This window comes from Mytilus galloprovincialis, chromosome 9, assembly GCF_965363235.1.
Source record: "Mytilus galloprovincialis chromosome 9, xbMytGall1.hap1.1, whole genome shotgun sequence".
In the NCBI taxonomy this organism is placed as follows: Eukaryota; Metazoa; Mollusca; class Bivalvia; order Mytilida; family Mytilidae; genus Mytilus; species Mytilus galloprovincialis.
The window spans coordinates 32299034-32312009 of record NC_134846.1 but is presented as its reverse complement, the minus strand read 5'-3'; the positions used below and the strand labels follow the sequence as shown (position 1 = coordinate 32312009).

The following is a 12976-nucleotide window of genomic DNA, read 5'->3' as shown; positions in this document are numbered from 1 at the left end:
ACATGATAAAGTTCATGAAGATTGCTAGAGAAAAAAGCCTGCTATAAACAGCCAGATATCAGACAATATTAACAATTTTAATATTTCATTAACTAAAATGCAAGCTATGATAACAACAATAAATGAATGGCTGCAAATATAAAAAAGATGCCAATGAGACAACTCTCCACAAAAGGCCGAATGACACCGAAATTAACATGAATAGGTCATCGTACGGCCTTCAACAATAAACAATACCGCATAGTCAGCTATAAAAGGCCACGAAAAGACAAATGTAACACAATTCAAACGAGAAATCTAATGGTCTAACTTGTGTTCAAAAAAATCAAATCTTATGAATTCCATAAAACTAAAGGTCATCAAAAGGCTTATTGCATACACTTAGCCTCTAACGGAGAGATTGTGCTTGATGTTCATTTGATGAAGACATACAAGTAATTGAATCCGTTTAATTGATGACATGTCAGTAATTGAAAGTAGTAAGTTTCTTTTGTTACCTTTTCTTACACCGGAATCGGACTACTTCAAACTGCAGTGCGTATTTCTGTGTGTTTCTGTATTCAACATTGGCTAGAGGTATAGTGGAGGGTTGAGATTTCTCAAAACATGTTTAACCCCGCTGCGTTTTTGTGCCTGTCACAAATCAGGACATTGTCAGTTTTTGTTTTATATTTTTTTATTTTAGTTCATTTATATGTTTTGGATTTTAAAATGAGGTGCATTTCCACTTTTACTAGTACACTTTTATTTGAGGGCCTGCTGAGGTCCACCTCCGGATGTGGGATTTGCTTGCTGCGTTGAAGACCCATTTGTGGGCTTCGGCTGTTATATGCTCTTTAGTCGTGTTGTTGTCTCTTTTCAATATTGCAAATTTCCATTCTCAATTCTATTATTTTTCTTAATAATCAAGTACAGAGATGCATTCTTTAACTAAATGAAAAGAACAACGACGTAATAATGTACACAATAGTTAGAATTTTGTTCAACGTAGCTATTTTGAAAACTGGTATATCTTTTTTAATTTATTTGTTATATAGAATGTTTTCTTTTCAGGAAGAAATTGGTCAACGTTACATTCAACAAAAAATGAAGGTATAAATCCTTTTATGTACAGCGTAGTGTTCTTGTATAAACCAAGAGGTTTTGTTCTATTTTCATTTATTTATTTATTTACAAGATTGATTGTTTATATAAATATACAGTGTAAATTTCCATGGTTTAACGCAAGCGTACATTTTAGATAAATAAATTGAATGAAAACTAGTTCCTTATTTATGCAATGTGATTAAAAATTCGTATGTTTTGTTTACAACTCAGTCTTGTATTGTTCTGGTCGTACTATTGCAAATATTCAATTTCATGACGGCATCATGCGTTTCCATCAGTTTACCATAGTACTATCACACGGTTAGGTTAGAAATTAATGGTAAACCCTAGTTTTTAGTGTTTCATTTATAATCTTACAGTTTTAATTTATTGACATAACTGCACGACTCGATTCTCAATTTACAGTGATAAGATAATAGTTGCAAAGAATCCTGCTCAAACTTCTGTAAAAGACGGTTTTAACTTTGCAGTGTTGCGAGAGTTTATGTTCTATATGTTAAAGGCAATTGTAGTGACCTGCAATACGAGTACCATTCAATTGAGTCTAGTTATATGTCTTGTGTTTCTGTCTTTGATCTAGGTTTTCTGTAATTGGCATGCGTACCGCATCATGACGCAAGACATTGTTACGTGTACCATGATGAACTTTCGTGCAGGACTGCTGTGTATATTTTTGACATGGAACTCTTGATCAGACTAAGACTTTTTGATTCTTGACCTATGCACGTTGGGTGTGTCATCATGATACATGCCGTGTGTTCCTTGGTATATTACCTTGACCTCAAAATATAATTTGCAATTGACCTTGCTTCTGAATATGTGGCATATAGATGTATTGTCAAAAGATGATGAGTCTAGTGGCACGAGAAACTTCATATGAGCTTGGCCTTTGTCCTCAATGTACAACTTGTATATTTTGTTTCAATGGAGAATTGTCTGATTGGCACTCATACCACATCTTCTTTTATCTTTTAGTTTTGTGTACCACGATGACCCTTTCCTCAAAATCTGCAATGTAATTTTTTGACAAGGAACTCTTGACCAGACTATGACATTTTCACCCTTGACCTATGCATATTGGGTGTTTCTCTTGATATGATTACCTTGACGTCAATTCAGGAGTGTCTGGTTTTTGTTAGTCTTGTATGTTTTAATTGTAACTTCATTTTAATGTTTTGGACTTTGAACTAGTACACATTTTGTTTGGTTGTCATCAGAAGCCCGCCTCCGGGTGAGGGATTTTCTCGCTTTGTTGAAGACCCATTGTTGACCTTCGACTGCTTTCTGCTCTTTTGTCATGTTACTGTCTCTTTTACACATTCCACATATCCATTCTCAATTTTTAAGAATGTTGGGTTCAAATAGAAACTAAATTCTTAAATTTCCATGAAAAGTTATAGAGAACATTTACTGTTTCATTAGCACCATGTGCTACCAGTTGTGATAGATAATGCAAAATGTTTCAATCATTTTACCTTAGATTTTATTTCATGGATAGTCTATTTTACATCTTAAAAGTTCACACAGAAGGTATACGCATATCATTAAACTGAACTCAGTGCAAAGAACCTTTGAAGTACACTTGGACAGAGAGCTCAATCTAGTGAAACACGTTGTTATGCTGCTCGCATGTAACTTATAATATCACTGTCTGTTACCAAACTGCACCGAGATCCTGAAAACAATATGCAAGTTACTAATAATTCTATTAGAAGTAGAATTCAATGGAAGTAAATAGGCTGTTTTCTGAAATAAATGTAGAATATGACTATTTGCCACAGATGCCCCTGCTTGTGAAAAAAAACATGAGTAAACTTCCACATATAGATGCTGGATTCACGTAGTTTTGACTGTTTTATGACCATAAGCATTGTGTATAAGTTTCAAAACATTTGGTTGCAACACTTCAGTTAACAAACGGAAACAACCGATTTAGCATTTTTCCTATCTTAAGGCTCCGTGTTGACATTTGTATCATTGGTACTCGTTAACATGTTTAAACCCGCCTTATTCCGTATGTATGTGCCTGTCCCAAGTCAGGAGCATGGAATTCAGTGATTGTCGTTTGTTTATGTGTTACATATTTGTTTTTTCGTGCATTTTTATGCCCCACCTACGATAGTAGAAGGACATTGTGTTTTTTGGTCTGTGCGTCCGTTTGTTCGTCCGTTCGTTCGTCCGTCTGTCCCGCTTCAGGTTAAAGTTTTTTGCCAAGGTAGTTATTGATGAAGCTGAAATCTAATAAACTTGAAACTAAGTACACATGTTACTTATGATATGATCTTTCTAATTTTAAAGCCAAATAAGACTTTTGACTCCAATTTCACGGTTCAATGAACATAGAAAATGAAAATGAAAGTTTCAGGTTAATGTTTTGGTCAATGTAGTTTTTGATGAAATTGGGGTACAATCAACGTGAAATTTAGTACACATGTTCCCTATGGTTTGATCTTTCAAATTTTAATGCCAAATTAGATTTTGTACCCAATATCATGGTCCATTGAGCATGGAAAATGAGTGCGAGTGGGGCATCCGTGTACTTTGGATACATTCTTGCTTGTACATAAATTAGGCAGTTAGTTTTTCTCGTTTGAATTGTTTTACATTGTCATTTTGGTGCCTTTTATAGCTGACTATGCGGTTTGGACTTTGCTCATTTTATTCTGACCTATAGTTGTTAGTTTCTGTGTCTTTTGGTCTCTTGTGGAGAGTTCTCATTGGCACTCATGCCACATTTTCGTTTTTATATTGTATATAATTTTGTAGTATTTGGTAGTATTTGGTTGAGGCAAACTATAGTAAGGAGAACGGAACCCATTTTTGGGACGTTCGGCACGGACGGACTAGGGTGACGCTTTATGCTCCTCCACTATGCCAGAAGTTCTGACTATTGTGTTGGTGATACTCATCCCACTAGCACTGTCATTAACCATACACAATTTTATTATAAAAATTTTCAATCTTAACTTTAATTTCTTTACTTCGAGCCGAATGCATATGATTATATGCATGCCCTTCACAAGGAGTATATAAATTTGACAAATTTATTGTACATACATATTTTTGTAATATTTTTTATAGCTTATTTTTCAACTAATTAAAGCTTACAAACTTAAATTGATCATCACCTTCTTTTTACATGTCTTTTAACATTCCGTTTTTGAAAAAAAATGTTACATATACTTCACATGTATTTCTATCAAATCTGAAATTATTACAAAGTCAATTAAATAAAATTCAGTCGAACTTGAAAATAAATGTGCAATCAAATATATATGCAAGTGGTCAAGTGGCTAGATGCACACATCGTTGGCCAATTGAACGAGATATCCTATTGAGTCGTTTTAAAAGTTCTACAAATATTAACGGAAATAAGGGATGAGTAAAGGAAAATAAACGAAAACAGAACGACTGAATTAAGTAAAAGGATGTTCATTATATACTGTATATTTCGGTTTATTTTAAAAATCTATACGACGCTTTATTTTTATCTAGTTTTCTTATCCAAAAAATTAATATAAGAAGATAATTACCTTACAGCTTCCTTTACCGTCGATGCTGAAATGTTATAAAATATTTAAGCATCTTTGACCTACATTATCTTTTTATTCGGATACTTGCGGTTAACTTCAACGGTTTAATTAGAATGATCTAGAATAGAACCAAGAAGGAACCAAGAAGTTGTGTTCCTATAACCAAACAACCCAGATGTTGAACCAGTTAGCATGGTTTCGAACGAAAGAACCCGGATAGAACCAAGGTTCAGAACCAACAAAAAAAACCAGATGAAACCAAGGTTTACAACCAAAGTGCCCGGATAGAACCTAATGCATTCGGAATTCTCATGACTTTTTATACCTACGATGTATTTTCCAAATCATGTATTTATTTAGTATAATTATATATAATTAATTTCTTTAAAAAGCTGCTGTTTACAAAAAATATTTTCTTTCAAATTGCACAAATGTTACGTTATAAGATTATGCGTACTTTTATTGATTTTTTGTTTACTCTGAATCTATCTTTTAAACATTTTTTTAGGATCAACAACGTCTGAGGTGAAAGAAACTACCCGACAACCAGTAAAAAATGAAGGTACTTGTTTTGTATAGATAGAATAATTGTTTTATTTAAATATTTATCTGAAATAAAGATTGCCTCAGTCGAAAGTGGACAACCATTCGATATTGTAGGCTATTTATGATCTTCAACTTCTTTATGTTTGATTTTGATTTGCAACAGTGTTGTGGTTAAAGCTTAGCTGATCAAGTAGACGAAACGCACGTCTGTCGTACCCACATTATAAGTTTGATATTTTCGCTGAGTTATTATTTTTTTCAATAAACGATTTATTATGTTTAGACAGAAATAAAATGTAAAACCTATTCATCAATCTATTAAAATCGGATTGATCACAACATAACGTTAGTGTAGAGCGCAGTAGATCACACGTTCAATGTTGTCGAAGTCAACGTGTGTGACAGGAGAGGCGAAAGATACAAAAAAGAACAATCAACTTCAGTTTGGAAGTAAACTTTGTCCCCAGACAGTTTGAATAGAAAACCATTTATAATATAACGTGTTATTTTTTGTATTAATTTTATGATACCAGTCTGTCCTTAACAATTAACATGACTGTGGTCTTAATACTGGTTGGAGCAGTAATAAAAACCAGGAGCTGTCGCATGTTAAAGTATTACGACTATTGATATCTGATCATCAAAAGAACTTGATACTTGTTATGACCGCACACATCGGTAGTTCATGCTGCTTTTATAAAACAGATTAGAAGGTATATCTATTGTACATTCAAATATATTTTGAGGTAAACCACTGGTTTTTCGTGTTGGAAAGCTATTTGCATTTGATAAAAACATGCACTTTCTAAATCTATTAAATAAACCTGGCCGGACAGCTATCGGATCTTGTCGATATCCGATCTTAATGGAAGAACCCTTTAACTTTTCCTCATAACACATTTGAAACAAAGGGTCATATTTAATTTCAGTATACTAGTATTTAGTTGATATGCTGTTGAAGGGATTATAAAGAGTGTATCATTTGTTTGATTTTAGATTCAACGTTGGAAACGGAAATGCAGACAGTATTATCTACATTAAAAAATGCTGGTAAGTTAGATTTATTTTAGTTTCTTATGATGTGTGGAAGTTAAATCCGGTATGATATAACTGAGTAACATGTCAACTATTTTTTTTTCGGGACATTCGTTTAAAATATGCCGCAGTAAATATGGCGTCCCTTGTGCAATATCCTGAAATAAACCCGAATTGTGCATTGGTCAAAATACGGTTTTTCTTATACCATTTCATCATTCTTGTATTTATCAAATGCAAATAGCTTTCAAACCCGAAAATCCATTGGTATACCTAAAAATTTACCCGTATCAATCTTTCTGGCGTAATATTGAACTGATACACGCCTGATCAATATTTATAGAAACCATTCTTTACCATGTTTAGATGATTTAGAAATAAAAAGCTTGCATAGTGACGGCAATAGGACATGTTTACATCCAATAACACATTATAATACTGTCATTTCCTGGTGCTTTTTTTACACAAATATTTCTTTCTTATTCGGTAAACATGGTAAATAGGTGATTTTTGTCTGCACAAACCACAACATATTTGTCCCACATATCCTGTTCATCTATTACATTATCTTTTGATATTATTGTACGTTCTTAAAATGTGTGACAAATGTACATATATCTAAATTTTCTGAAAAAAAGTGTTTAAGATATGATCTTCTCAATGAACTAAACATATTTTCCCTCTTGGTTTATAACGCCTTTTTAAATAAAACGCTTGGACCTCTGTTCTGAAATATTTAAGTAAAGTATATCTTTCTTACTTCTACACGTATTCAACTGTGATAATGGCCATTTGTAAGGCCAGTATAACTCTTTATATTTGTGACTTCTCGGCGGCTAAATCCAGTTACTCCGAACTTCCGCATTTTATCGTTATGGTTACAATTATCACACTAAATAGTATTCATTATTTCTATTTATGTATTTTCCGGAATTTTTTAAAAAAAATCTTTTCAACCATGATGTCCTTTATATTGTCGGTTTCATTACTACTGTTCACAAGAGTTATCTGCATTTTAAAAAATCTCTCTTAGTATCATCTTTAAACTCTTCATTCCAGTTATTGAAATCATGTTTTATAATTTTAAAAGAACAAAAATCATTTAAAGACAATAATTCAAAACACAAAATATATATAGCAGAGATTGCATTGTGACACAGACACCATCTTACTTTGTTGAGTATTAAAGAATATATGTGTTTTGTAGATATGTCAAAATGGTCCCAGTTATAACCTGAACCATATTTTTGCATTGACATGGTGTCAAGTGTATTTTTAAGGGTTACCATAATTTGTATGTTCGGTATGGAATCAGACTACTATTATCTCTTATCTATAAACGATAGCATGAAGCTTATAAACGCAATTTTACTATTAATAAAACATCCAACATGTAAACAGGTGACATGCCTAAAAATAAAACATAGGGGTGAAATGTAAGTTTTGTCTAGTATTTTGAAAACGTTTCTAATACATAAAATCTGACAGGTACAGAAATGTTCCTAATTTTGAGCTCTACAAATCGTCACAACTGTGTGTAAGGGGATTTCTTCTGGGAGTTATTTCCTTTAATTTTTATCAGGATATGAATATACAGAAAAATTATAAAAGTGAATAATATATTCGAATAATCGAATCTCAAATCGTGCACATAAAAGAGTTAAAACTATTTCAATTTAACGGAAGTCGTTTCCCGTTTGGTGGAAAGCCAACAACTTATGCATGGTTTAACGTTTAGTTGATTTGTTTGAAAATGTGTGATATTATTATGGATTAGTATGTTGCATATTGTAAACATGTTTTATGTTTTGCAGACGTTCAAGAAAAAACTCCAGTCATAGGTATATCTCGTCAGAATAGATTTAACGTCTGATCATGAGGCTCTTTCAATTAATATATATATATGCATCCAACATTTTAAACATCTCAGTTAAATGTGTATCATTTCATACCTAAACACTTTTTTGTATTTCTTTTTATTGTTTCAACCTAGATACGCTTAAAGTTTGCTCAAATCTTAATTTTGGCACATTTTGGCAAAAAGCTTATTGTTATTTTTCCCAAATTAAATGGACAATTAACTAGATGCTTTCAAATGTTATCTTCTACAAAATGTTTGTATTTTTTGTTATAAAAACTATCTAGAATGAGGTAGTGCGTGATATGATATATAGGTATAAGACACAGACGTTCTGAATAATCACTTTAACACTTTAACATTTAAGGCCGTACGCTTCATGGAGTGGCTAATATAGACAAATCTTAACATTATAATCGCATTTCTGCTTGAGTTTCTTCTCTTAACATTAGAAGTCCATACTTTATATTGAGTACTAAGGAGTCCACACTATATATTTGCTTGTACAAAATAAAAACAACAAACGCAAAGATCGCTTTATCTTCACCCCATGTAAATATTCAACAACTGATACGTTTGTGCTTTTATTAGTTCCCTGGGGCCTGGTTTTCGAAAGTATCTAACGACTAAGACATGTCTTATGATGGTCTTAGGACATGTCATAGTCGTAAGATATGTTTTCGAAAGTGTCCCAAGTTACGATTTGTTATAACTTTTGTCGTAAACTTAAGACCTCTCGCGACATGACTTATGATGGTCTTATGATTGTGAACTAAAAGGTTTTTTTCATGTATTATTTCATGTTAATTGCAATAAAAATATTTGTTGTGTTTCTCAGTTAGCTAAATAGTAAAGATTTTATTTTTCTCAACTACGTGAATTAAAATTTGAACCTCATGGGACATACGTTTTGGAATTCTTTTCTAACTCATGGTTTTGTATAAGAAATATACATATTTTTTCGTTCCCAGTATATTTAATAGTACTATATTAACGTAATTATATGCACGGGCATTTCGTTAAGCGGGTACTCGATGTACCGAATCTAAAAAGTATTCACAGTTAATAACAATGCATGTATGATAATACACGAAAGCGAAGTTCAAGATTTATTGTTCAAGATTTACTATATATTACATACTAAATTTAAACAAAATTATTAACTCATATTTCAATTCCTTTTTGTAAAAAATGTCATGTTCATTATAATGAAAAAAATAAAATATTCGTAAATACTAAGAATGGTTATAATTAATATGTTCATACTTTTCATTTTCATTTTTATATTTATCACTTTTTAATCATTATTTAAAATAAATAAATGTTCACTTATGACAATCATAACAGCATCATATCAATGACTCTCTCAAGACAGCTTTGATTTACATCCCATGACATATCATATGATAGTCATAAGATGATCATAAACTATGTCCTAAGATATATCTTATGACATATCTTATGATACTTTCGAAAACCAGGCCCCTGACTTACATGTATGTTGCAGCAATCATTTAATGAAAAAAGCATATTGAACTTGTAACTTGAAACACGATAAATATTTCATTATTATTGGAGTGTATAAATTATATCGATGTATAAGATAATGTACTTCTTTGAATGTTCCTTTAATAAAATCAACGGTACCAATTTTGTTGCACCAGATGCGCATTTCGACAATATATGTCTCTTCAGTCTCTTCTTTAAGTTTGGCTGATAGTTCTATCTATCCGAATCTCCTCACCAACAAAAATTGCTTATCGTATCTTTTTTGAAGAAGATCAGTGTGTTCAATACACTTACTGTAACCGTTATGAGGCAGTTATATCCTTTTTTTTGTATATAAATTAGGCCGTTAGTTTTCTAGTTTGAATTGTTTTACATTGTCCCTATTTATATTTTTTATACTTTGGAAAGGGGTGGCCGGGGAAAGGATATTCTTTTTTCCCTTCCTAAGAAATATATATTTTCTAACTAGTTAGCTATTAGTCTGCGTTAAGGCGTTGTTTAAATGTACATAACCAATATAACCAATGTCAAAATGCTAAATTCTGAGATCCCATTACCACAACTACTTGAAGCATTCTATTATCGATACAAATATTTGGTATGGAAGTTTCTCTTTACCTTAAGAAATCATTTAACAAATATGATATAACATTCCTATCTGCATAACATCCATATACACTTATTGTTTTAATTTTTAAACTCTTTCGTATAAGTTATTTATTTAGCAATGTAGCAAGATCTTTGAATATTATCTGTATGGGTTCAAACAGTGAATTTTTTGTTACTTTTAAGTAGTGTAATACACGTGCTGTGAAAATATTTACATTATTTGATTGTAAAAAATCGTCTTTAACTCGTGGCAATTTTGTGAATATAAATACAACATATTATTTAATATAACTCAATTACATTGTACTAATGTCAACTTTTTGTGTTTGCAGGGATTGTCGTCAGTGTGGTTCTGTCCTTGATTGCACTGTCAGTTTTGCTAGTAATAGCAGTCATTTATCTCAGGAGGTAATGTATGAAGTAATAATATAATTATCATTTAATGAAAAAAGCGACGGCCTGACACAAGATAAATATTTTAAACTTTGTATACTTAAAAACAAATATTCAGATCTTTGAATGTGTCCGTGTTTTATTCGTGAAAATTTTGAGGAAATTAGGAGCTTGAGAAATTATTTATCTGTTTCGAAGACTATACAATGACTTATTTAGATGGTTTAATTAATCTTGGGATTTTATTTGTTTTGTGTGCTGTTCTTTGGCGTTTACATCAATTCGTCTGTTATACACACGGAAAAACATAAAACAAATAATTTTTAAATCAAATAACTATAATAGTCCGGATTCGATACCAGGACTCTTCTTGGCGCAAAATAATTGCGCAAAATAATTGCAACTGAAACTTACTATTTTCTCAGTTGGAATTACGTTGAACTAAATCTTTGTTGTCATACATGTTCTTTCACTATGTTCCGACTAAATAGCTATTGGTTAGTTGCACCTTTGTGAAAATTACAATCCGTAGGCAACGGTATGGTGTCTTGAATAATAAAAGTATAATGCAACAATTGAATACTCGTTTTGCCCAACTAATGTAATTATCAAATAAGTTACCTCTGTAAAATATTTAGTGATTTGAAATTTATGATAAAAATTGCAGTAAGTTCAATATTAGTAATTCACATAATTTTAATTTGGATTGATGTCCGTTGTATACTATCATACAATGAAGTTTGAGAAACAAAATGAGCAAGTTTCACTCAATAAAAGATGTAACTGTGTGGCACATCGTTGATTATGGAAGCCATGGTTACTGGAGAGAATATTACAAAATTCGGTTGAAAAGTTTGTAATCATTGTCAACTAAACTCAAATTTGAATACATGAGCGGAGTTTAAGCGACATGTAAAGAGTTTATAGGCTTGCGATCACTGAGGGCAATCTACCTTAACCACGTGATAAAATTCGGAAAGGACCGTGTAAAATACTAACGTTTCAATAGTACATTTAAATGTTAACATTTTTTAATAAAATAATAATTTTGAAAACTTTGTTTTGTTTGCTTGATAATTCGTATAGGTCTAGATATGCAGAAAAGAAAGGACATGGAATTGTAGCCAACGACGATAGCCATACTGATTATACTGGCCATCAAAATACAGCATTTTCAACGGAAGTCAATGTCACCACTCAAACAGATTACTGTGAAATAAGAAAATCTAAACTCAACGAGCACTATCATGAAATTTCTGACACTTTTAGTCCCACAATCACCACAACAAAAGATGATGAATACAGTGAAATTGCAAATGTAGTAAACTCACCGAATAGTAACCCGAGTCCATCTACAAACTATCAGCATCAATATATTTCTCTGGATCCAGATGCAACTGGATTCGACCGGTCAAATCCACATACAAATTTGCATAAGGAAAGTAGAAATAATTATAATTCAAATGAGATAATCAGCTTCACAGGTGGTGATGATTATGCCATACTTGACCCTAATGACCTTAATGAATCGAAAAACAATACTCCAAAAGTTCTACCATTGAGTGACAACTATGTTGTTTTAGATCCGAATGAAACGGGTTTTAACCGACAGGAAAACACAGATGGAGTCTGTAACTATGAACTTGCAACACCTATCAATCCAACAGAGACATCTGAAGATCCATATGACGTTTCCAAAGATGAAACTTACGATACGTCTAGTAACAGGCGCCATAAAGAAAAGGAAAATAACATCTATAGTCACATGGTTGACAACGAGTACGATACTGCTGGTAACCAACGAAAGAAAGAGGACAGCGATGGGACATATGATCATTTCTTTGGACAAAAATCTGAAGACGATTACGACATATCAAAGCCATTATAAGAATGAGCATTTTTAAGACATTCAAACATGTAAATACTAACCAGAACTGCTTGTGCATTAATTTACTAAAACGCATTAAAGGTTTTTCATGTTTAAGATATGCATAAATCGATGTATATAACTGTTAATTATGTAATCATTCCAAGATTGTTTTGTTGTAATAGTAATTATTGAGCGGTTCAGTGCAAACCGAAGCTAAAATCAAATCAAATGACAATTTATAAAACAAAGTTTAAATAATATTTAGAATATCAGTTACAAGGGATAGTAAAAATACACCGAACCCTCACATTTTTTTTGTTTGTTTCAATACAAGTTAGATTTATAATAAATATGCACGAGACAGCAGCTAACCATCAATAAAAAAATGACCATCAACACCAATGCAAATATGAGCGATATATCGTGTACATTGTAGAATCCTGTATAAAAGATTTTTAAAAGAGTGTTAGTAACCAAAAATACAAACAAAAAGTTACACTACAAAAAAATCAAAAG

The 12976-nt window shown here is 31.8% G+C and overlaps 1 protein-coding gene across 1 annotated transcript in view; it reads left to right on the top strand.

The window, feature by feature from the left end:
• The window catches only part of LOC143046532 (uncharacterized), a 102353-nt gene extending 89588 nt beyond the window's left edge, over positions 1-12765 (top strand). Inside the window, exon 4 of the mRNA XM_076219687.1 lies at positions 11677-12765. Within this exon, the coding sequence (XP_076075802.1) occupies positions 11677-12478 (802 nt within the window). The 3' untranslated portion in view covers positions 12479-12765. The remainder of the gene's footprint in view (positions 1-11676) is intronic.
• Positions 12766-12976: the final 211 nt, after the last annotated feature.